This window comes from Microtus pennsylvanicus, chromosome 2, assembly GCF_037038515.1.
Source record: "Microtus pennsylvanicus isolate mMicPen1 chromosome 2, mMicPen1.hap1, whole genome shotgun sequence".
NCBI lineage: Eukaryota > Metazoa > Chordata > Mammalia > Rodentia > Cricetidae > Microtus > Microtus pennsylvanicus.
The window spans coordinates 94,113,629-94,139,565 of record NC_134580.1 but is presented as its reverse complement, the minus strand read 5'-3'; the positions used below and the strand labels follow the sequence as shown (position 1 = coordinate 94,139,565).

The 25,937-nt window shown below is 43.8% G+C and overlaps 1 protein-coding gene and 1 non-coding gene across 5 annotated transcripts in view; one reads left to right on the top strand and one right to left on the bottom strand.

The window, feature by feature from the left end:
- Positions 1-748: 748 nt before the first annotated feature.
- Positions 749-25,937, bottom strand: part of Cdin1 (CDAN1 interacting nuclease 1) — a 240,042-nt gene continuing 214,853 nt past the window's right edge. For 3 of the 4 annotated variants that reach the window (XM_075961754.1, XM_075961756.1, XM_075961761.1), the window contains one exon: positions 23,742-25,531. In XM_075961754.1, coding sequence (XP_075817869.1) covers positions 25,402-25,531 — 130 coding nt within the window. In that variant the 3' untranslated portion in view covers positions 23,742-25,401. Of the gene's footprint in view, positions 847-23,741; positions 25,532-25,937 lie in introns of those variants that run through there. The other variant, XM_075961757.1, reaches the window with a different exon arrangement.
- On the top strand, positions 16,498-16,604 carry LOC142845369 (U6 spliceosomal RNA). Its single transcript, XR_012909913.1, has one exon. It is a non-coding gene; the product is annotated as a U6 spliceosomal RNA (small nuclear RNA).

Genomic DNA, 25,937 nt, shown 5'->3' with positions numbered 1-25,937 from the left:
AAAGCTCATTATTGATAAAGCCACCTTACATTTTAATGTTCATGATGGGGATATTAAAAACCAGCGTTCCTACAGGCTAAAGATTGCTACGTGGGGCTCCCTAGCTCCATGGGTACCAACCATTGCCTCTCTCTCAGAAGAGTCATCAGGAAAAGCTGCCTTAGTTTACCCTAGACACAATGACTCTTGTATGGGGATGAATTTTCGTTCTGTTCTGACCAATTAAAATCTGTGAGCAAGACAAATACAAATATTGAGTGTCTTCTATTGTATTCAGAATCTCGTGGGGGGTGCTGCTTTGGGAAAGAAAAGGCCCAACAAGAGTGGACAGGTGTGTGGGAAACAAGAGAGGCCATGGGGATGTGTAAAAAAATGGGCAAACTACAAAATATGCACAAATGAAAATATCATAATAAAACCCATTATTCTATATACTAACTGTTATAATTTAAAAAAACTGCAGGCACACAGGAGAAAGTCATCCTGTGATAGAGCTCACACCTGAAGAATTTTTTATTGGGGGAAGGAATAGGAAAGGAGGGATGTTGTAGGGAGGCCACTTGCGCGTTTCCTGGCCGCCCAGACTCCCGAAATAATCACACAGAAACCATATCATTTGAAATACTGTTTGACCAATAGCTTAAGTGTATTTCTGACTAGCTCACATCTTAAATTAACCCCGTTTCTTTTAATCTGTGTATCGCCACGTGGCTATGGCTTACTGGCAAGGTTTGGCAGGCAGCTTGTGTCTTTCCTCTGGCGGCTATATGGTGTCTGGTGACTCCTCCTTCTTTCTCCCAGCATTGAGTTTAGCTTAGTGGAGACTGAAGGTTAGCAGTATCCTGTCTGAAGAGAATAAGGAAGAGTAATAAAGCAGGACACCTCTCATTGTCCCCAGCCCTCTGCATGTGTGAACAGGAGTGTGCAGGCCCATTTACACACGTACACACACACACACATACATGTACAACTTTAAAAAACAGATAAAGATAAAAAGTGTTGGGGGAGCTAGAATGGGGGTCTTCCCGCCAAATATGTGTTATATCAAGTGACCAAAGCACACAGCTTCACTTTGAGTCTTAGCTGAGACCTCAGCGCCTACTTAGTCGTCTGTACTGTTTTATCAATCATTTAATTTCCAGTTCAATATAGAGTCTCCGTTCCTGTAAAGCAGACCGAAACCTATTTGTGTGCACGAAAGAGAAGCTTAAGGGAAGACTCTGGATCTTTGGATGGCGTTTCCCTCCCCTCCTCTGTCCTTCATGCTGTAAAGGAACTGTTGCGGTCTCTTTTCCCCAGTTCTGCTTTTCCTCTTAGACCTTCTGCTCTTCAGGCGTGTGCTTCACTTGGAAAAGAAGCAATCTGTTCTAACCCTTGACCCTGTCTTTTCTCCAGAGACAGTGCCCCTTCTGGAGGCCCTATCTCGAATGCCACCTCTACCTTCCAGAAATAGTTGGACATCTTTGCTTTTTCCTCTCTGCCACCTTTGAACTTTGAAAACATGTGTATGATGGTCAGGGGGTGCTTTAGTGTTTGCTGCTTCTCTTCCTTCGATGAGGCCAAGTTCTACAGCAGCTGGCTTTTTAAAAATTCATCTTTGGAGCAGGGCAGTAGTGGCGCACGCCTTTAATCCCAGCACTGGGGAGGCAGAGGCAGGTGGATCTCTGTGAGTTCGAGGTCAGCCTGGTCTAAAAGAGCTTGTTCCAGGTCAGGCACCAAAGCTACAGAGAAATCTTGTCTTAGAAACAACAACAACAGGGCTGGAGAGATGGCTCAGAGGTTAAGAGCACTAACTACTGTTCCGGAGGTCCTGAGTTCAATTCCCAGAAACCACATGATGGCTCACAGCCATCTGTAATGAGATCTGGTGCCCAGAACACTATATATACAATAAATAAATTAAAAAAAAAACCCTGCAGATGGCAGAACCTTACAGAAAAGAGCTAACCAGGTTTTGTTTTTTTTTTTTTAAAAAAAGAAAAGAACAACAACAACAAATTTCATCTTTGGAGCCTAATTGTCCAGGTTAGAACACACAGGTATTCTGTAAATTAATGAGCAGAGAAATGGCTGACTAAACTAATGGAGACATGGATTCATAACCCTCCTTTTGTTCAGTAAGGGTTGGGCTTGGATTCTCTTGCCGTGTAAAATAAGGCGTGGGTTCAACCTTGTTTACCTCTGCATGGTTTAAATTGTGTCACCAATTCCTTTGAAAAGATACCCTGATGTCCTCATCCCTGCTACCCCACCTGATCTGGAAAGAGTCATCGCAGATACAATTAGTTAAGATGAGGTCACGGTGAAAGAGGGCAGGCCCTACTTCTGTGTGAGTGATGTCTGTCGTTAAGAGGTGATGGCCAGGTGAAGTTGGACTCAGGCAGGGTGGAGGTCACGAGAACAAAGGCAGAGGTTACAGTGAAGCCGTTTCAAAGCAAGGAAATCCAAAAACTGTAGCTACCAGGATTCAAGAGAAAATATTTCCTGAAACTTTTAGTGGGGGGTAGGGCCCTGCCAAAACCCCCTTTCAGAACTGAGAGACCATGGTGCTGTTGCTTTAAGGCACTTAGTTTGTGCTACTGTATGTAGTGAACCCTTGGACATAGCATGCCTCAAAACTCACCTTAGTGTAGTGTTGCTAATAAGTGTTACCATTTAATGACAAATACAAAGTCTGCTGTAATCTGTGTTAAATTGTATACAGTTTCTACATAACGTTTGCATCAGAGATTTCAATAACCACCTATTGGTCTCTTTTATTAACCCTATAGCACGCCGCCTTGACTTACACGCTTTTACATAGGTTGAGGGCCTCACGTGAGAGTGCATGAGGCATCAGGTGATAAGAAAGGATGGGATGGGGGTGGGCAGAAGGACGAGTCACGGAAATGCGAGAAGATAGAAAGCTGATTTCTCTTCTCTGACTCCAAGTCCTTTATAGTCTGTTCTGCTTTTTCTTTTTTCTCATTTGTTCATTTTTTGTTTTCTTTCTGTGTGGTAGATAAGTAAGTAAAACTGTAATCGATAGTAGAAATGCCAAGGTCTTGGCGAAGCTCCCTGGCTTCCAAATGGAGGTGCTAGCTGGACAGTTGTTCACTGGATTGCATACGTTTGGGTCCAGGCAAGTTGTTTGAGTAACTTGCTTACGCTATCTGTATGATGATTCTCCTTTTGAGCTAGCTAGGGTAAAGTGATATTCTTAAAAGTATTTCAAATGTAGAAGTCACATTGGCCAGTAGCACACTGGCCTAAGAGATAGGCTCCACAAGGAACTGAAGGAGCAACCTCTTCCTTCCTTGCATGGGAGTATTGCCATGAATTAACACCGTGTTGTGAAAACATCAACTTGAAGGAAGTGTCCTTTACACACAGTTCATTACAGAGAATGATTGCATGGTATGTATTGATTCTAATTAATAGAACAACACTCCTAAAATGCATTCATTTTGTGTCATTCACACACAATTAAAATGAATCCATTTTAAGAGTGTTGTCTAGTTAATCATGGTCTATCTATCAATCTATATTTTTATTATCACCAGTACAATCAAAGCAAAGTATTTTCGTCATGTTTCTATAGCCTTTCCTACCCAGTTTCCCTACCCCTGCAAGGCTCGGGTAACCATTGCTAGGACCCTTTCCTCAAACGCTAGGTAGACCTTTTTAGTGTCTTATTGAATTGGATGTTGGGGGTTTGCACTAAGCATTTCATTGCCGAGATTTACTCGCAATGTGGAATTACCAACAGAATGTTCTTTTATAATGCTAAATAGCGTTCTATTTTATGGATATGTCACAATGTCTCTCCCCTGCCCCCTTCTCAAGACACGGTTTTTCTGTGTAGTCCTAGCTGTCCTGGAACTCGCTACTTGACCAGTCTGGCCTTGAACTCACAGAGATCCACCTGCCTCTGCCTCCCGAGTGCTGGGATTAAAGGTGTGTGCCACCACCGCCCTGGCACCAAGGTGTTTCTCTATTCATCTGATGTGGAACATTTGAACTGCTTCCATGTTTTCGCTATTAAAAGTACCTTTACAAATGCATCACATGCGTGTGACACCGGTTTCTATTCTCTTAGGTAAATACCCAAAGGTAGGATCTCTGAGTAGTAGAATAAATGTATATTTAACATTTTAAAAAGGTGCTAAACTCTATCGAAATGATTATACGAGTTTTTACTTTCCTATCAGCAATCTATGAGAATTCTCCTTGTCCTGTATTCAGAATTCAGACCAAACCTTTATATTATCAGACTTTTCAAATGTTAGCAACCCACGCTAACAGTGGGTTTAATTTGCATATTCCTCATGCCTAATAATGCTTCATACAATTTTCCTTTTGTGGAGTTTCTACATCTTTTGCTTAGTTTCTAAGATTAGATGCCTTGCCTTCTTATAATTGAGTTACAGGAATTTTAAAATAATTCCTGCCTATAGGTCTTTGTCAGATAATGTTTGCCACATTTTCTCCTAGACGATGACTTCCTTTTCCATTTTCTTAACGTGTCTTTCAAGGAGCAGGAAGTTAAATTTTGATGATGTCCAATTTATCATCTTAGGACATATGCTTTTTGTTTCGAAAGATACCGAAGACATCTTTCCAAGATCAAACAGTTTTCACTTTGACTTAAAAAGATATTTTATGATTTATCTTTCGTGTTTAGATCCCATCCATTCTGAGTTAGCTTTCACACAAGGGGTGTGTGTGTGTGTGTGTGTGTGGCGGGGGTGTGGGGAGTTAGGGTTCTCTGTCTAATACATATTATTCCGACACCATATTTTCTGTCTTGAAGTTACTTCAGCGTTCGTCAAGGGTCAGATGACTCCATGGGTAGTTTGCTTACTTCTGGCCAGCATCCCACCGTGCCTGCTGCAGTTTCTACACTGTCTTCAAATCGCGAGATTAGTCTTCGCATTCTCATTTCCAACATTGTTCTGAAAACCCTTGATCCTTTGTGTCTCCTTATGAATTTTAGAATTAACACATCAGCTTCTTTATCTTATTTTTCTTTTTTTTATGAGACAGCATTTCTCTGAGTAGCCCTGATTGTCTTATAACTAGCTCTGTAGGCTGGTCTTAAACTCATAGAGATCTGGCTGCCTCAGCCTGGCCAAGTGCTGTGATTAGAGGCGTGGCTTGCCATGCCCTGCAGTCAGGTGGTTTTGATTTGCATTTGTGCAAGCTGTGGTGAAGTCCCTCGATTCTTTTCTTTTTTTCTTTTTCGTTTTTCTTTCTTTTTCTCTTTTTTGGGGGGGGCGGGGGTGGGGGTGTTTACACATGACTTGTAAACAGTCGCAAAAATAGAAATGTAGAATTCTTTCATATTTTGGCAGCACCAACTCTACTCTCCTTTCCTAACTGGTTCCTTTGGAGAGAAGAAATGCCCTTTTCCCTGCTGGGGGCTCCCCTCGGGGTCTCCTGGCAGTAGAGACAACCTTCCCTTTCCCTGCCCTAGCACTGTGCAAAGTTGACCATGTGGAGGATTGTAGTTTGGCCCAGTGACAGACAGGCTGGCACTCTGTTGGCCTCCTGTGCTGAGCAGAAACCACAGGAGCCTGCACTCTGGGACTGACTGAGTCTATGCTCGATGCTGCTCTTGGTGAGAAAGGCAAAGATTCCCTGTGGGGCAGTGTCTTCACAGGTGACAATTATCAAGTTAAGTTAATGTTGAATTAGGGTTAGACAGATGGCTCAGTGGCTAAGAGCACTGGCTGGTCTTCCAGAGGACCCAGGTTCAATTCCCAGCACCCACATGGCAGTTCACAACTGTCTGTAACTCCTGTTCCAGGGGTTCTGAGTGACACCCTCACATCAATGCACATGAAATAAAATTAAATAATTTTTTTAAAAAAGCAACATTGGATTAATATTCATGGAGCGTATAAGGACAGAAGAGGCACCTGGGTATATAGGGAGAAGGTTGTGGAGAAGTTAGCAAACCATGCAAGGTCAAGGACCTCCAGGAATCGGAGTCTGGAGGAGGTATTTGAAGATCCCTGCCTATGGCCTTTGAAGAACACTTTGTTACCATCTTGGTTTTTGACTTCCTGGCTCCTAGAGCCTGCAAGCCAATAAAGTTGTGTGAGTTTCAGTCATCCACTCTGTCGGGTTTTCTCACAATGGCCTTTGAATCTGAGACCCCACCCTTAACTATTCTCTCTCATGGTAAGTCAGCCAGAGTACACGTCATGTTTACCACTAGGCATTCTGTTTGTTATAACCTATGTATTCTGCTATGATTTGTGAATATTATGAGTCATTTAAAAATTCAAAGTAAAGAAAAGTTTATGTGAAAAAAAAATGCTTAAAATGTCCTAAGTGGAAAACATCAAATATCAAAGAGGAGAGAAATAGGGAGAGCGAGAGATGAGAAGCAGCTTAGGAGTTTAGATAAAACACCGTAGAGTAAATAGAATCTTGAAGGTTTCTAAAATAAAATATCATGTTGCTCATAGCAACAAATTAGTGACTAGCCAACCAAGGTTTGCCTTTAAAATATATCAAAATAGGCTGTCCTCTACGTGAGAGAGTCTTCTTTCTGTTATGATTGCTCTCCAAGATACATTACATTATGATAAATGATCATGTACATTGTTTTGACAATCAGAGAATTTCTGAATGAAAAACTGATTTGCCTGCAGTGATGAACTAAACTGTAAAAAAATAAAAATAAAAAGCATTAACAATGACGATACCATTTAAAATTTGTTTAAGAATTGTGTTGCAATTTTGCTTTCTTCTTAATCAGGAGCAAGAAAGCAGCCAAAAGGCATTTCTTTTGCAGTAACGAGCACGTGACAGCTCTTATTAGAAAACTCACATAGCCACAGGGACAGTGGCTTTGTTTTGGCGGCTGCAGCCTAGAGACCTCCTACTCAGGTTTTCCTCTGCGTGCATGAGAATATCGCCAACTTTTGCTGTTATTTGTCCGAGGGTTCTTAGCACAAGAGAGTGGTGACACTTCCAGGTTCTTTGCAGGGGTGGGTAGGGTGGGTAGGGTAGCCTGGAGGTGGGTGGTGGGTATATAGCAATTGGGTCTCTGGGTCCATAGGTCAGGCATGAAATGCTTCCTTGATTCATAGGAAATATGCCTCATGGTGAAAATGAAATTGCAACCATTTTTCTCCATCCATGCCTGGAGAATTCCAAAATCAACCAAGAGCAGATTGTGACCGAGAACCTGGTAAGATATGCTCAAGAGGCAAAAGAATTCTAAGTTTGAGACTAGTCTGGGCTACACCTTTGCCTTAGTTACCTTTTCGTTGCTGTGATCAAAACAAAAACCAAAATAAACAAAAAACCAAAACAAAGCAACAACAAAGCCCATGAGTTTATTTTGAACCATGTTTCAGAGGAAGAGTCCACTGTGGCAAGCGAGGCAGGATCTCATCTGCAAACCTGAAGCGGGTCCAGAAATGGAAGTGGGGTGAGGATATAAACTCTCAAAGCCTGCCCAAGTGACATACTTTCTCCAGCAAGGCTGCACCTCCCCAAACAAGGCCACCAACTGAGGACCAAGTTTTCAAAAGCCTGAGCCTATAGAGGACGTTTCTCACTCAAGTCACCACAGCTTTAAAATGGGGACATAGGGAAATGGCTCAGTGTCTAAGAGCACTTGATATGTAAGTAGGAGGACACACATGTAAACCTCCAGCATTCGTGTAAAAGGCATGACTGGGGGGGTAGAGCAGACCAGGTATATTTGTTTCTTACAGTTAAAGGGAAATATAAGTGAGTCTCCAACTTGTAATACGAAATATCTTAGCCAGGTTGTGCATGCCTTTAATCCCAGCACTCGGGAGGAAGAGACAGGCGGATCTCTGCGGTGAGTTTGAGGCCAGCCTGGTCTACAAAGTGAGTTCCAGGACAGCTGGGATTACTTAGGAAAACCCTATCTCTAAAAAAAAGAAAGAAAGAAAGGGAAAAAGAAAGAAATAAAGGAAGGAAGAAAGGGAGAGAGGGAGGGAGGAAGAAAGAAAAAGAAAGAAAGAAATGTACTGATACACATAAGACATAGAACTAACTGAACATAAAATCCTAAAATAATTTCTCTTCGAGGGTATAAGAGGAAGTTGAGACAAGAATAAACTTGCCTTGATGAATTGCCATGAAGTTGCCAGGCCACTGTGTCGTTCCTGAAGCAGAGACTGGCACATGGCTAGTGTCCCCATTACCCTGGCGCTCTCTCCACACCCTGCCCAGTGCTGAACCTCCAGTGCCTGCTCTCCGCATTCGCTCCCATCACCAAAAGGCCACTTCCTTCTCTAGACATTTCAATGCCCTTGTGACATATGACCTCACCATCATCCTCATGCTGGGAGAAAATTTCCAGGTACCAAATAATGCAGTCTTTACCTACAGATCCATTCTTAACCTTGCTGTACTGAAAACGTTGCCTGCTTGATCCATTTTGGTTTGCAGGGAGGCTTGTTTCTGGCCTGTGTAGCCTCCAGAGGCACAGAGGCCCTGTAATTTCCGGCAGAGCACTTAAGACCACAGGGTAAGTCTTAGCAGTGGGTACCTACACGACAGGTGCTCATGACGGCTTTTTGAGTGAATGAGAGTGAGTGACGAGCCCTGCTGACCTTTTCTGAGTTTCCCTTGACAAGGAGGCCCAAAGTGCATTGACTGACAGGAATTTTATCACCCATGACTTTATAATAATCAGGAATATCTTTCTTAATTAAATAAAGCCTCAACTTATGCGTAACCTTTCAAGGTCCTATTCTGCCACACATCTTTAGTTTACAGTAAAGAAGTGACATTTGCCCTTCGAACTTGCCCTTTACTTAGAATAATATATACTGCTTTCTTATTTCTAGGCAGTGTAGGCAAGAGGCAGATGCCACTCCTGAAACAGTCAGAGAGTGGGAACCCACGTTTTGTCTGACCGTTTCCCTCAGAACAAGGAATTCCCTGACCTGGAGCAATCTTGTGGGCCTCCTGTTTCAGTCGCTTTTCCCCTGCTGTGATAAAACACCGTAACTAAAACAACTCTTTGGAAAAAGGGTTTATTTGGGTTTACAGTTGGAATAGAATAACGGTCCAGTACAGCCAGCAGGCGTGGCAGTAATCAGCAGGCACGGTGGCCAGAGCAGAAAGCCGAGAGCTGGAACTCAGCAGAAAGCCGAGAGCTGGAACTCATGTCTTCAAATGGGAGTCCAAAACAGAGAAAACAAACTGGAAGTAGGGGTAGGCAAGGTTTTTGCCTACTAAAGCCTCCTACAAGCCTATCAGCTTTCAAAGCCTGTCCCCGTGACATGGTTCCCCCAGCAAGCCTGCACCTCATGAACTTCCAGAACACGCACCACCAATGGGGGACCACACACTTGATCCCACGAAGGCCATTCTCATTCAAACTACTACACCCTCACTGGTCACACATACTGAAGGTTCTTTTGAGGTGCACAGTGCTACACTAATTGCAGAGCTGACAGATAACCTGCTCTATGTGTCCTGCATTTAGGGGGGCTGTTGGAAAGTTTAACGTAAGTAGAACAGTAATTAAAAAAAATCAAATCCCGAAGAGATGGGAGAGGTAGTAGAGACCACGAGCCCTTGCACACATCCGCTCGCCAGGGTTGGGGAGGCAGTGAATTCTTCAGGACGGTCTTCATGAAGACTCTATTTCCCCTGCTTTTAGCTCAGCTTTCTCTTGCTTCTAAAAGGGAGATTAAATGTTTTGTGCACATAGATAGTCTGCTTTCTTATATTATAGGATGTGATCCAAACTTCCAAGCTGTGTATGATTCCCAAGGCTATTTTCCTTCCCCAAGGCTGTCTTCATTGACTTTGTATGTTTATAAATTTTCAGATTCAGTTCCCTTGGGCTGCCGTCCTTAGGATACGCAGCCTCGATAATTGACTGTAGTTTGACACCCGATAGTTGACTGTAGTTGGACACCCGTGCAAGGCTCTGGCTTTTAATACACCTCATATTCATGTCCACACAGATCCCAGATGTCTACCTATTCTTTCCTGTGATTACTAGTCTTCATTCTGTGAATGATACCATCACCTAACGCCTTGCTAAAATAAAGTTTTCAAAATCACTCCTGTTTCATCCGGCTAGCTCAGTCGGTAGAGCATGAGACTCTTAATCTTAGGGTCATGGGTTCGAGCCCCACGTTGGGCGCCACTCTGTTGTAACAAGAGCGGCGGGGCTGCGTCCCTGGCACCCGGCCGCTCCCACGGCTAGCTTTACCCGAAATAATTACACGGAAACTGTATTCTTTTAAACACCGCTTGGCCCATTTCTATCTAGCCTCTTCTAGGCTAGCTCTCGCACCTGGACTAGCCCATTTCTAATAATCTGCTGTAGCCCACGAGCTGGCTTACCAGGAATGATCTTAACCTGCATCTGTCTGGAGTGTGAGAATCATGGCGACTCCTGACTCAGCTTCTTTCTCCCAGCCTTCTGTTCTGTTTACTCCACCCACCTAAGGGTGGGCCTATTAAATGGGCCTAGCAGTTTCTTTATTGCTTAACCAATGAAATCAACAGATTGATATATGACACTCCCCCATTATCTGTGTGTGACATGTGTCCCATGTGTGCCTGCTGTCCACAGAAACCAGAAGAGGGTATCAGATCCCATGAGAGTGGAGTCACTTACAGTTGTGGGGTGGGAGTTGAACCCTGGTCCTCTGGAAGAGCAGCCAGTGCTCTTAACTGCTGAGCCATCTCCCCCACCCTTGAAGTCACCCTTAAATCTTGTTTTTGCCTTCCTTTCTTCTTTCTTGTCTCCCCGATTATATATAAACCTCCGGTTCTGCCTCTAGGATAGGTCTTCCACACATCTACTGCTCACATACTCCAAGGTGCTAGTGTTTCTTAGCAGGAATAGCTCTTTTCCTTTTCATTTTGTTTTGTAAAATAAACTTACATCATAAACTCTACCATTCTGACCATTCTCAAGAGCAGAGTCCAGCGACATTGTCCACATCTATACCACTGTGCCATCTCCATTTTCATCTGGCTCTGGAATTCTTCTCATCCCAACTAAAACTCTGAACCTAGTGGACAGCAACACCTCTTCTGCTAGGCTTTGGGAAACTCCATTGCATTTCCTGTCCCTATGAATTCCACTTCATAAAAAGAGGAAAGCATCTGTGTTAAATCTCTGGATGGACGTCACAGGTCTGGGAAAGTGGAGGGGAAAGGCTGAAGACAGTCACACTCTGTCCTGGCTGAAACTGACAATGTGGCTTGTGTTGGGGTATGAGAATAGGGATGAGAGGGAGGGACAGAAGCTGAGAGCCTGGCCAGGCATGCACGCAGAGCCCATTCTGAGTCCAAGTGCACCTCTGGAAGACATTAAGCCAAGCGGCGACAAAAATCTGACTTCCATATTCTTCAAAGAGTGTCACGTAAGCTCAGCCTGACTCTGAAGCTGCAATCCTCCTGCCTCAGTCTTTGCGTTCAAGTATGACACCTTGCAGACATACCCCTCAGGTGGAATACTCATCGTATCATGGAATTTATGTGCAGAAATGCAAACTGATTTCTTTTCACAACAAGAATATTTCACATGTAAGCAACTCTGAAAATCAGCAGAGATAACTTTTGCACATTGGGTATAAATTTATTCTAATACATGAGACTAGTTTTTCAAAAGAATAATCAGTGTGTGGAAAGGACCTCCACTTTGCATTGAAATGAAGGGTACTACAGGTTGCCCTTGGTTACCACTGGTGTTTGGGGATCTTTAGAGTATCAATAATTATTTGTTCAATAAATTGATTTTCCAGTTGTTTTTTTTAATTTAAAAAAAATCAAACTCTTCCCCTCAGATATTTGAATGAGTACTCTGGGACCAGACTGGCGGGTTTCCACCACACAGAAAATTCCTTTCTCCAGGAGTCTTTGCAAATGTGGCCTGCCCTGTCCCGAGGGGGTAGAGAGGAACAAGTCAAGCTGCCTCCAGGTGAGGTCAGGGCTATGCTTGGTTTTACCACTAATTAGAGCACGCCCTCCTGCAGGTCACTGCACCTCTCTTACGTGGCTCTTTTTCTTGCTGCCCAAGGGACACCGTGATTCCTGCTCCCCTTTGTGGCTTTAGGACATGCCTGAGCTCTTGTGGGGCTGGGCGGCTCTGAAGCAACTCTGCCAGGGATTTGTCTCATTTTTTGTTCACATGTAAAATATTACTATGTAAATTAATTGCACATTTAAAACTCCCATGTTCTTAGTTCTGTGTACTGTCATTTAAAACCCCTATTATGTAAGGAAATTTTAATTTTCTAATAGTTTCAGACTTACAGAAAACTTGTGAAAATAGTACAATTTCTCATTTAGTATACAACCAATTTCTCTTAACCACCATTTTTAGATTGTTTTTCATCAGCAAAATGCATAGGTTCATTTTAATGTAAGAAAACAAAAGTGGGGAAGCCTGCTTTCATTTTCTGTGATCTTATTTAGCTCAGCTTGCACCCTGGTGGGAGGCAACGTATCTTCTATAACTAGATGTATCAGCTAGAGTATTTCTTGGCTCCCAATAACAGAAAACTCAGACCCAACTGCCTTCCAGAGTGAAGAGGATTTATTATCTGAGAAGTGGGAAGTGTGGAAGCCAAGGAGTTCAGGGGGTTGATTCAGGGACTCAGTGATGTCATCAGAGCCCCGGGCTATTCCTTTTGAATGCCTTCAAATCCTCTGAGCCAGTGCTGGCTCGTCTGCTGTCGCCCCTGCTCCTGGTAGCCAGATGGCACAGCAATTCATACATTTTCCAGATGCAACCGCAACCAGGAGAAAACGGACTTTGTGTCCTTCGTGATCAGCAAGGAAAACTTCTTCCAGAAGCTCTCCCCACTCGTCGCGGATGTTCTCTCAATTTTCTTTGGTGTCAGTTGCATGACATGCGCACGACATACCAGCCGCTGGTAGGGAAAGAAGGGGCTTGGCTAGCTCAGAATGTCTATGGGGTGACTGTTGGGACTGAGACTAGGGTTTTCTCTCTTCTCCCAGGAAAGCACATGACCACTCATCCTGGGGATAGCAGACCCTTGAACAAAAGAAAGGAGGTGCAGGGTGGTGGCAAATGTTGAGAAAGTAGGGGGCAACGAGAATGCCGTAAGCTCTCACATGGTAGAGGAAATTGAAATAATAGCAAATATCATTTGCTTATAATGTGCTGAACATCATTTCAGAACCCGTTCGGACTCTGTAATGCCACCAAGTTGTTTCTTTTCTTTTCTCTTCTCTTCTCTTCTCTTCTCTTCTCTTCTCTTCTCTTCTCTTCTCTTCTCTCTCTCTCTCTCTCTCTCTCTCTCTCTCTCTCTCTCTCTCTCTCTTTCTCTCTCTCTGTTCTTCAATACACGGTTTCTCTATGTACCCCTGACTTTCCTGGATTTGCTCTTTAGATCAGGCTGGCCTAGAACTCAGAACTCAGAGATCCTCCTGTCTCTGCCTCCCAAGTAGTGAACTGACTTGTCTAATATCTTACTAGACAAATTGCTTAACATCTATGAGTCCCCATGACCCTATTTGGAAAAGAGGTACTAGTGGCAGCTATGTTTATCAAGGACTCCTGTACTTGGTCCTGTCATCAGCGCTTTAGACGCATCAAATGTTTCAATCTTTGCAAACTACACTTGGGTGGTACTATCCCCATAGTTACTGGAGAACATTTGGATTCTAAGGAAGCAAAGAAAATTGCCAAACTTGGAGGAACCTGTGAAGGCTGGATCTGTAGGTGGAACCCTGTGTCTGGGCTGAGATTCCCAGTGCATCCCAGGGTCTGGGCTGAAGTTCCTAGACTCCAGGACTGGGCTTTGTCTCCTGTTTCATAGATGATCCTGCCTGTTTGAGTTAGAGGTATATTACCGACCTATCCCAGTTGGCTCAATTCTCACTAAGGTAATATTTAAAAATTATTTAAATATTAAAATGCACTATCAAAATTAGAAATAAAGAAAATAGACTGCATATTCAATCATATAGTTCAGTGAAAATACTGTTCTCTTATGGAAGTGGCAATGGGAGGAGAATAAAAGAAACGATTACCCCAAAATGATACTATGTCACTGAGATGTGTTTCCACAGATCTCTAGCGGGACCCTTTACTCTCTAACAAATTTTTGCATCGTTATTTTTAATTTTATTTTATGTGTATGGTGCTTTTTACTTCTGTGTACCACCCGAGTGAAGTGCCTATGGAGGTCAGAAGAGAGCACTGGATCCGTCGGAAAGGGGGTTACATATGACTGAGAGCCACCATCTTTGTGCTTGGAATCAAACCTAGACCATCTGCAAGAGCAGCCAGTACGCGGAACCACGGAGCCATCTCTCCCACCCCGCATCACAGTTAATGATATTCCTGGAGGCTTTAGGCCCTTGACCGACCATCAAAGAATGCTGGGTTGCTACTTAATAAATTACAGGGTTTTTCTTTTCTTGAAAGAGAATTAGCTTCTTTCTTAGTACTCACAGAATTTAGGTCAAGGGTCAGTGTCTCTAGACATGTCTGATAAGTCAGTAAATTGGCTAGAAATTTTGACCACATATCTCTCGTGGAACAGAATGAGATTCTCAGGGAGCCTGTTCAGGTCATTCCCATGATGTTTGCTTCAGTGAGGAATGCAGCTGGGTGCAAGCAACAGAATTCCTATGAATAGCAGTGGGGAAAGATGCGTTTGCTTTTTGCTCAGGTGTGAGGGATTGCAAGACTAACCTGGCTTAGCAGTTCTGGCAATTCTTCCTCATGGGTCACAGATGGCTACCGCACCTCTCACCTTCCCATCCTAACACTGAAAGGGTGGAAATCATAGAAGAGGAAGGCCTTGCTTTCATCAGAGAAGAAAACCTGGGACATCAGCGGAAGCGTTCACCCACTCCTGTGCGGTGGTACTGAGGGCTCAGTACTAGGCTCATCCTCCTGACGACGAAATGATAAAACATCTTCCAGTCCCGGGATAAAGCTGCGTTCTGTTAGAAAGGATGGAGAGAAAGGGGATGTTGGGGGAGACCGAGGGAGAGAAGAAAGAGAGAGAGAACTCTTGGAGAGGGCAGTTTGTGTAACTTGTCTCTGCCATGTGTCCTCTCTGTTCTCGGCAGGCAGGAACAGACAACTGCCTCTGTAGGGTCCTGTCCTGAGGGCCTCTTTACTCTTCTGTACCCGACATAATGGGTCCTCTAGGAAGCTACATGGACCATCCTAGAAGAAGAGAGCCAATCAGGATGTTTCTAGAGAGTCTTCAATGCCAGCCTAGGGGGAATTATGCTTCCTACAGCATCCAGAAGTCCCATCCCCACTATATTTCTAGAAACACAGACAAGCTTTATAAGTGAAGGAGTGAACACTTTGGTGATGTCAAAAACTTAAATGAGGCTTAGCTAACCACCAGGTCAAAGAGCTGGAGATATAGTTCACTATTAAACCACCTACCAGACCCAGGGCATAGCTCCCAGCATCACACATACGCGCATGTGCGTATACACACACACACACACACACACACACACACACACACACAATTAAATACATACAACCCATTAAATAATCAGATCAGTGAATTTCAGGACAGTTTTAACAATTACCAGGCCAAACTTGTTTCAATGTAAATGAATCTGGAAACTTCATATTTGAATATTGAATCTAACTCCTTCCCACACTATATAATCTACCGTGCAAAATGGACCCATTGCAAAGTCATTCCCAAGGACTGTTCTGCTCAGCATTCACTTTGTGTGAGCAAAAAGTAAAAAAGAGATCGCTTTTTCCTTTTCTTCTCCATTTCAAACTTTTCTCTGTTTAAGACAGGGTCTTACTGCGTAGCTCAGGCTAGCCTTGATTTGCCAGCTTCCTGCTCCAACCTCCTGGATACTGCTGGGAAAATGGCGGTCTTATCAGTCTGCAAAACATCTGCATGAGAAAGAGACATTGGGACGAAATGGGACCTCAGTGAAGCCACCTAGAACTTTTCCTCTAAATTGTCACCCTGTGACTGAAGCAGGGTGTGTCGGGGGGGCCCCCTCATTGGTATTTTTGCACTCCTCTTCTCTGGGACGCATACAACAACCCTAAAACAGAGAGACATTTTCTGTATGTTGACTGCTGGTCAGTCTGGATAATCTACCATTGAATTTTTGTGGCTTGCTGGACATACATTTTAATATTTCAGGAATATTTTTCAGTTTTCAGAGTTCAAAATGGACAAAGTGAAATCACCCAGTCTCTTTAGAATCTACATGATGTGAGACTGGATTTGGCAGGCTCTCTGAAGAGGATGGAAGAGCACCCACATACCCGGAGAGGTACAGATTGACTCAGTAGACCGTGCTCCCGACTGCTCAGTGACAGTGCTCCTGAAGTCCTGGTGCAAGGAACCACCCTCTCTGAGACTCACAGTTTGTCCCAGTGTTTTCAGCAGCCAGTGGGAAGCCAATTTACACCCTGCCGCCACCACACAGTTTTATGAGGGGAACACTGATGCTACTTCAACTGCAAAAAAAAAAAAAAGAAAGAAGAAGAAGAAGAAAAAAAAAGAAAAAAAAGTGCTCCCTTCAGCAGCACATATACTAAAATTGGAACGATACAGAGAAGATTAGCATGGCCACTGTGCAAGGATGACATGCAAATTCGTGGAATGTTCCTTAAAAAAAAACCACAAAACAAAAAGCCAAAAACGATGGCTTGCCTGTCGTCTGATGAGGGTTATGTGTGGGAGTGGAACGCTAGTGAAAGTTGTGTCTTCAAACAAACAAAAACCCAAAAACATTCCAAATAATGTCACAATCATCAGAGAGAGAATCCAGGAGCAGGCCACTAACTTTCCCAACTTCCCTGAGTTTTGCCGTTTTGCTTTTTTCTTTTTTTAAAAAATTAAATTCAGGTAGCACCAATGCGTTTGTTTCATTGAATTAGCAATGGCCTTGAGAAGGTGTTTCAGCACCCCCCCCAAAAAAAAGCTTTTCTGTGATGACAAACCCATGCATGTTTAGGGGTGCATGTGGTGCACAGGCCTTGGGCTGTCAATCACCTGCGTAAGTACCGGCTGCTTCCTGCCCCGTCTGGCTGCCGAGGCTGTATTTATGGCAAAGGTTACTGTCACTATCAAAAGAAACACAGGCTGGCTGTCTCTGCGCTCCTCAGGAGCACAGGAATGTAAACTGGACATCTGTCTGAGCAAACAGGCAAGCCAACATGTGTCTTCTCTCAGAGGGTGATCTCCCCCTGCTGCTCTCAACCCCTGGCAAACGGCGTTCTTCCGGAGGGGCTTCGGGAAAGCAGAAGGCAAAGCTCTCCACTTCACAATGGCTGCTTAGCCAGCACAGAAAACACAGCTTTTAAATGGTGCGCATCGTTTGTGAAATAGGCTTCCTCTGTGTGTGTGTGTGGTGTATGGCTGTCTGGGCACATGGGTATATAGTACACTCACCTGTTTGTACACACATGGAGGCTATAGAGCAACACAAGTGTCTCGCTTTATCACCCACTGTCTTCATTTTTGAAGCAGAGTCTCTCCTTGACCGTGCAGTGCATCATGGCAGCTAGAGTCCCAGGATGTGTGGGCCACCACCCTTCCTCCCCTCACAGTGCTGCGGTTACAGCCTAGGTACCTGAACCAGCTTTTGCGTGAGCTCTGTGGCTCCAAACACAGATCCTCACGTACCAGCAGCGAGCACTTTCCCCTCTGAGCTGTCTCCCCAGGCCCTGAAATGGATCCTTCTATGTAGCGGTAATTTATTAATAGTTATATAATATGTAACCCAGCTATTGTGATGCCAGTTTCAGAACAGATGTGATTTATGGTGTATTAAACACTAATCTGATTTAATCCCCGTAACAGGCATGCGTGATAGGTATTATTTCAGTTTACAGGTAGGCTGCCTGCAAGGAGGGAGGCAGGGACTCTGGACTGCTGCAGAGCCTGCTTGCCTCTGGGCTCTCCTGACTAGAGTTCTGAAACTTTCTATGTTGATTAGGGAGTTGATCTTTCCTAGGGGTGATCAGTTATTTTAAATATCATCGTATCTTTAGAGTAAGAAAACATGGTAAATGCAACCTGAGGTTTTTATCCCCCACCCCAGTGTAAGGAAGAAGCAATTAATTGTAGGCTGGCCAGAGGAAGTCTGCCTCCATTGTTTCTATGCCATTTTCAGAGGCCAATGTAAAGAACCTAGCTGTTAGCGGAGGAGCACTAAAGGTTTTGCATACTAAGGTGTAAATAAATGTGGATATGAAAAAAAAATCCCAGCTCTTATCTACTATAGAAATTCCAGTATCTGGGCAGGACCTACACGGTAAGGTTCAAAAGTGATTACTAAAAATAAACCAGGACCTTTTGTTAGTGAATTAGAAACATACTTTAAGCTATTGGAAATTCTGCGGAGCAAGTGACGACGCTGTTGCCATTTGCTTTGCTGTGGTAAACACCATGGGCAAAAGCGACTTGTGAGGGGGAAGGGGTTTTATTTCGGGTTGTAATTCTGGTTCACCATCCATCCCTGAGGGAGGTCAGGACAGAAACTCCAGCAGGAATTGAAGCAAAAGCCGTGGAGGAGTGATGCTCACTGGCTCACGCTCCGACCCATGCTCAGCTGTCTGTCTTAGTAGACACTGCATGCAGCTTCAGCAGCCTAGACATGGTGCTACCCACAGTCATCAGTGAAGACACTCTCTTTACAGACATGGTCACAGGCCAGTCTGATCTGGGCAGTTCCTCAACTGAAGTTCCCTCTTGACATGTGAGTCTAGGTCGTGCTAAAGCAACAAAAGCACAGTATTATATAGTAGAAGACAAAACACAAGAGGTCAGGAGAGGGAGATGCTGGCTTTGTTCTTCATCAAGAAGCCCTGTGACTTTGAACAGGTCACATGAGCTCTCTTGACTTGTTTCTTCAGGCAAATGAAGCCTCTGGTGCCTTTGAATTCCCAAATTCTGAGTTTAGGAGCCAGACTTTTTATCCTTGCTAATGAGCTGGGTTCCCTTTCTCCACGTCTCTTAAGACATCACAAGGAACCAGCTGAAAAGGTGTTTCCTTTGTGTGAGCTCCTTCATCCACCCTGTCCTCTTTCCTGCTTTTCTCCTTGGCCATTGGAAGACACATTCAAGGAGCATGTCAAAGCGAACAAGAGGAATATAATTAGTCAACAACTCAGTTTTCTGTGAAAACAGTGGTCTCACCTCCATGGGGCCACTCCTTGCACTGTTTTATTGTTCAACAACAGTTAATTATTTATTCGAAATAGCAGGATGGCCTCAAACTCTTAGCCAAAGATGACTTTGAATTTCTCTGCCTCCTAAGCGCTGGCTTTACAGGCACGTACCACCGTGGGTTAAGCAGTGCTGGGGGCTAGGGTTTCAGAAGTGCTAGGTAACTATTTGTGTCTTGAATAGCCTTATATAATCTAGAAATAGATCAAGAATACCGAATAAGATGGGCGGGTCTCATTGGTACCTGTACTATGGGTCAGATCCCTCCAGATGTTCATGCGAGCCCTTGAAACGGTGCTACAAGTTTCCAGCACAAGAGGAAATAGAAGCCTCTGGCTTTCCCAGGCTGAAACAGCGGAATTAAGGACTAATAAGGACACACCCACTGAGTAGACTGTGGATTGCAATTCTTCAAAGGTCAGATCCGACAGACATAGGACCAGAGATACTTTCCCTAGAGCCAGCCAACCACTTTCGTGGCCTGGAAGCATTTTGCCATTAACCAGATATTACAAGAGGAAGCAATGAAAAGCAGCAGTTTGAGGGACCCTGACAATACCCCCAAGCAGCCCCAAATCTGTGTTGAAAAACCTGGATTTGGCTGCCTGATAGGATGCTAAGGACAATTATTTTGAAAAATAGAATTGAAAATATAAAGAAAGGTAAGTCTATCTTTAAAAGAACAGTACAGTTTCTGATCTCTTCATTTAGCGATTCGGTGGATAAAATCTTGGGGTACTTTTCCGCAAATGTGACAAAATGATAAGGAATTCCCCTTTAAATTGAGCACGTCTCAAAAACTCTTCTTCATAAATTTGTTCTGAGATTTTCAGAGAAATTTAAAGTAATTAATTCTTTAATATCAACATATATGCTCCTGTGACTATGTTTATTTTCTAGCTGAAAAAAAAGGGAGGAGTAGCTCCAATTATTTGTGTGATGAAAACGAGGACACATTCAATATAAATTTAGTAATCATTTCATCATATAGCACTCACTGAACAGCTCTCTGTACCAGGAATTTTGATAGGACCCAGAGCATAGAGAAGTCAACCAAACAGATGTGATTTCTTCCCTCTGAAGATAATAATCTAACTGCAGATCTTACATTAAACAAACAGCAAGTAATCTGACTGTTAAGATACAGACTGTGAACTCGAGTCGTGTTCGTGTTTCAGTTAACTCAAAAAAGAACTACGGTTTCCTGTAAAGTGTTCGGGTTTTGACTGGATCTTGATGCCTTCCAAAAGAATTTTAATAAAAAAGAAAAAAACCAGAAAGTCTACCCAGACATACTAAATTACTTCTGAATGAATTTATGTTGGATATGAAAAATAACAAAGGCCCCTCCCCCCCAAGCATCAGTGCAAGTTTTTCTAGCAATACCTTTAAGCAACAGCAGTTTTTAGGAGAATTAATGGCCGTTCTAGTTTAATGGTCGCTGGCTTCATGTTTGGCCCTCAATTACATGTTGAACTTCAAGTGTTATTACTTAATTGACGTGGTTATATTTCATGCCAGCTTTTCACAATGACCTTCCTTTAAAAAAGCAAAGGTGATCTGACCCAGTAGCGTGGGCCACCAGTTGCGCCTGACATGGCTACCTTCATCCTCCTTCACTGAGTACGCGGCTGAAGTGAGGCCTCTCTGCTTTGCTGCCACTAGCCTAGTTCCCATCAGCCTTGTCTAAGACACAAGACCGCTGAGAAGAAAGCCAAGTGAGGGAAAAGGAAAGAGAAACATAGCTGTTGCCTTGTTAAAACGCCAAATAAGCACCCCTAAGCATAGGAAGTAGATCTGGTTTAGAAAATACTTGGGGGACATAAGTACGGTCAAGTAATACTCCTGTAAAAAAAAATCAATTATATGTATCTTTTCTGTACAAGTGACTCCAAATGTTTAGTTGGTGTGGGTAAGTAAAAACAACAGCCTTTGTCCTTACACAAGAAGCACACGCCACACTCACCTTATCAATGATTTGGGTTTTATATAAAGTAGGCATGGTACCAAGATTGAACCCTGCTACACTGACTGAAACAAATCAAGGCACCACGTGAGCACTTCCTGCCCCCACGTATTGTAGAGAAGTTTTAAAAGGCTCTTTGGAATTACTTTGATCAAGCTTTGAAATCATTTTAGTGGAGGACTATTGTATGAAATCTGTAATTTATAGTGCTTGACCTCAGCGGTCCTTTGTCTCACGGCCATATTCCAAACAATAGCAGGAAAGCACAAAACACAAGGGGAACGCAGGCCCTTCTGGTTATTATTTCATTCCTAATCCCATCTTCCTCATTTAACCTTTAGGATCAGGCACGCTCTTCACCAAACGGCCTCAGATTGGGTTTCCTAGTGACAGGAGGGTCAGGAAGATGATTAGCCTGGCTCAACGGTGTCACGCATGACCCTTCCTTGACCTAAGAGCGCTTCAGGTTGAGAAAGGCAGCTTGTGCCCGTGCCCCAGTGCTGACACAGTGGGCACACGCCCATTGTTTGCCTGGTAAATTTCCCCTGACTTTGTTCCTTAACCCTAGTCAAGAATGTGCCCAGGGGGAGAGCATCTCCTCCCATTCTTGTCACCGAATAGTTATTCTGTGAAGCAGTCTCCTCTCAGAGACATGGGCCATGGCAAGCTGCCCCACAATAATGGGGCAAAGTGACTCACCGAGCCAGACAGAAAGTTTACTATTTTAATTCACAATTATGATCAGCTGAACACAATCATGCGGGCTCAAACACACTGTAAAATCTTTCATGTCTTGGCTTCTTTGGAGATTTATTTTAGTTTTTTGAGACAGAGGCTCACACTATAGCCCTGGCTGGCTTGGAAATTGCTATCAACCAGGTCTTGGCTTTGAACTCATAGATTATCTGCCGGCTCATCTACCAAATGCAGGGACTACTGACATTCGTCGCCATGTCCAGCTTCGTTGGCTCCTTTTGCCAAGCATTCACTTAAGGCATCAATCTCATAGGAAATACGCAACTTTATTCTAAGTAGGGTCCACCGGGTGCTGGTGTGCACCTGGTGTGGTGGCCTGTGACGTGCGTGAGTGTCACTTTTACTTGGATTGATCAGGTCAGTTGCCACTTCTCAGGGGTTTCGAGGAGATTTATCTTGCTTCAGGGATCATTGTCTACAAAAAACAAAGAGGCGAGTGGGAAGGCGTATCCACGTGGATGGAAACTCAGGAGGGCAATGAAAGCGAAGACGACCAGGAAAGAAGAACACACAGCCTGCTGCAAATTTCATCTAACCAGAGCTCTGGGCCTGAAGCAGGTCCAAACGCACAAACATCAGCGATCTTGGTTCTGATGCAGAAAGCAAACATTGGTTTTGCTCCCCAGGGAGAGTCAAGGCAACTGTTCACTTTGGTGCTGTGTCAATTAGTGGAGCCAGCCAGGGGACTATTTAGGCTACCTCATCAGGGCTCTAAGCAGTCTCCTCCCTGGTGGCTCTCATGAGTTAATGCGATCCCCAAAGACAAATCCTTCATTATTATCTTTTTCAGAGAGGCAGCAAGCCTTGCAGGTGACGAGCAGGTACACACTCCTACTTAAAACGATTACTTTTCCTAAAGGTGGGCTTCAGAACCCCAAACCTGCTGTACCTGTAAGTTTACACACACATGCTGAAGGTCAAAGAAAGAGTCTCAATTGCTTGTGATTTTAGGAAGGGGGAGAGAAGGATAAAGGGGAGGAGTCTACGCAGGCACCTTTGAATGTCAGGCGCATTGGCTTTGTTCGTGTGGACCCCTCTCCACTCTTCAAAGGGGTCTGATGTGTTTGTGGGTGCAGTTGTGTAAGTCTCTGTGGCAGAGGGAGCACCACTCAGAGCTATGTTTTACTCATATTCCTGTATCCTGGCTTGGCACGGTTCATCAGCACAGTGTACAAAATGGTTCACAAAAATATTAAAGATTTTGCTTTAACATTAATGTTCTCATGATGACAGCCATAAAAGTAAGCTATCCATCACCACTGTCCCGGGGCTGATGTTTGGATTGCCTACATTAAAAAAAAAAAAAGCAAACATATGTAAATGCTGTACAGATAAGCATTTTAAAAGATTTTTTAAATTTTATGTGTATGAGCATTTTGCCCGTAAGTATGTATGTATACCATATGCATGACTGCTACCCATGGAGGCCATTGGATCTCCTGGAACTGGATTACAAGTAGCTGTGAGCTGCCATGTTGGTGCTGAGATTTGATCAGGGTTCTCTGCAAAAGCAGCAAATGCTCTTAACTGCTCAACATCTCTCCAGTCCCCAGATAAGTGTTTTTAAGATGAAAGAAGTGACCAAGAGGTTTTAAGCTCCTCACCTGGGAGCGACATTCTTTCTTTTCCACATGTCTCTAATTCAAACACAGCAGGCACAAGGATCACACGAGTTTCGGAGTAACTCCATAACCTTACCACAGAATGTAATTTACTATTGGTTGCTTTCTTGCTTTGAGGGGCCCAACTGGGAAGCGCCACTCATAAATACAAGGCAGTGTCTTCTGTTGGGGCTACCAGAACGTTTTCATAAACGTTCTGTAGAAGAATCAACACAAAATGCAAGCACCTTTGGAGCTTTTAAATTTTATTTGTGTACGCTCATCATAAATTAGGCTAATGTTAAAACAAGCAAATCTTTGACAAGGGTCTAGCAGGATATTCAATATCTGTGCAGATACATGTAATTTACTGTAACCCATACCCCCAACTCACCCCCATCCCTCGCCCAAGACAAACAAAACCAGTGGCTTAGGGCATGCCGTCAAACCAGATTTTAACATCTTTTGTTAAAGCATGTGTAGAAAGGCAACACAGTCGTGGTCTCAAATCATCCGATTCATACACAGAACCCGCCTGATGCTTCCTTACTGCCCACCCTTCTCGCCTGTGATTTACGGCAATCTCCCAGGAGAGCTTAACATCCTATCTTGGACCTGCCACACTTGTGGCCCTCGGCAGGAAGGCGACGGGCCAAGTTTTTCACTGAGCAGGCACAAAAGGAACCCATCAATGTGTATGGCTTAAGGTGTTTCCAAAAGTCTTGTTTTTGCTTCTAAAATATCTATTCAACATTCGAAAAGCCACATTTCCCAGCACTGAGGCAAAGATGTTTCACTAAATAAATTTGGGGGAGGGGTGAATACAGATTAGTTTTTAATTTTCCAAAAGATAGGTTTAGAATTATTTTATTGATGTTTTGCTTCTGACTGAAGTCTGGTCTGCAGTATATAAAAGTGAATAAATTAAAGTGAATAAATACAAAATCTCTTTTATTTTGATTATTTAAAAACTGCTCTAGGATTTTTTTCTGGTACACTTAATTCATTCAAAGCTGATTATTTATAATGTCTAAATTATTTGAGTGTTACACAATTATTTGGTATAAAATGCAGACACAAGGTAGTATGCACGAATATGCTTTTAAAAAATATCTCATAAAAATAGTGGCCAACATTGTACAGGCCAGCAGTCCTGTTCAAAGGGCTGCCATTGACAGGGAGGCTTTGCTGTAGTACTTGGCCTCACGCAAGTCAAAGGAGCACGGTTTGCATACACAATGCAACTCATCCTCTCAGGCGACGTCAGTGAAATGTTTGGGGTCCGAATAAGCTTTATGAACAGAGGATGTTGTCGTCAAGGGGGACTTCTGCAGCTTGGCTTGAGGCCACACAAGTCAGGAGGCCATAAGTTTCCACAGAAGTCCCTGTCCAGCTCTGCTGAGCCCCAAATGAGAAGGCACACTTTCTAACACACTTCCTGTCTCCAGATTTCCTAGGTTTGTGCTAGGTAATATTCCCTGATGTTAGTGAGATACCTACTCTCAGAGCGGCCACGCAGAGAAAGGCGGGTGAGGTGGTAGGAGTTTTAGAAGGAAAAGAAGTGACTGGATGACAGGGAGGAGAACTGGAAAACCCCACCCTTCAGTCTCCACACCTTTCCTTCTGCTCAGTGTACAAGGAGAACGCATCAGGAAGGAAGCAGGATTATGACTATCTATAAACTAAGCGTGTGTCAGAGACGGAGATGCTGATAGTGAGCGGGTTATGTCCGGAGTTCTCGGCTTTTCCCATCAGCCAGGGCTGAAGGAAAGCAGAACCTTTTGATATGTTTGTCTAGAGAGGTAGGGCTGAGACTGCAGCAGCCAGGGTTCAGCTCAAGTTCAGGGCAGATGTTGCCAGAAGTTTATACTGCAGGAAAGCAGCATTGCTTCCGGCTTCTCTTCCAGGATCCTTGGGGTCAAGCGGTGCTGTGGCCTAAGGTGACAATGTCTGTGGGGAAGCAGGCTTTGAGCAGGATGCCCCTTTCCCGGTTGCAGTCCAGTTCCTGGATGAATCCATACCAATAGATGACCAAGCCGGGTCCGAACCTGCAAAAACACCAGAAAATGTCATGCACATCCACAAAACAGACATCTTAAAGGTAGAGAGGAAAGACAGTCGAGTCTAACTCTACCAGCTTGCTTCGGTAGCTATCGCGATGATGGCAGCAGCTGAGTACAAACTGAAGTGTTCACTTAATGCAGCTGTTGCTCCCTTGACGGACCTGTTTGCTTTCCAGCAGCCCAGCTGATCTCAATTCACCTATAACATCTTTCTATGAAGGGCCGGGGTATGAGCTGACAACCGCTCTTCAGCCGGGGAAGGGTACAACTAAAGAAGGATCAGGGATGAGCTGGGCACACTTGGCTCAGGGAGGCCAGTCTATTTCAAAGATTAAACTTGCTTACTTTTAACAAAGGAAGGGAAAAACATTTGAACAACTGGGCATGGTGG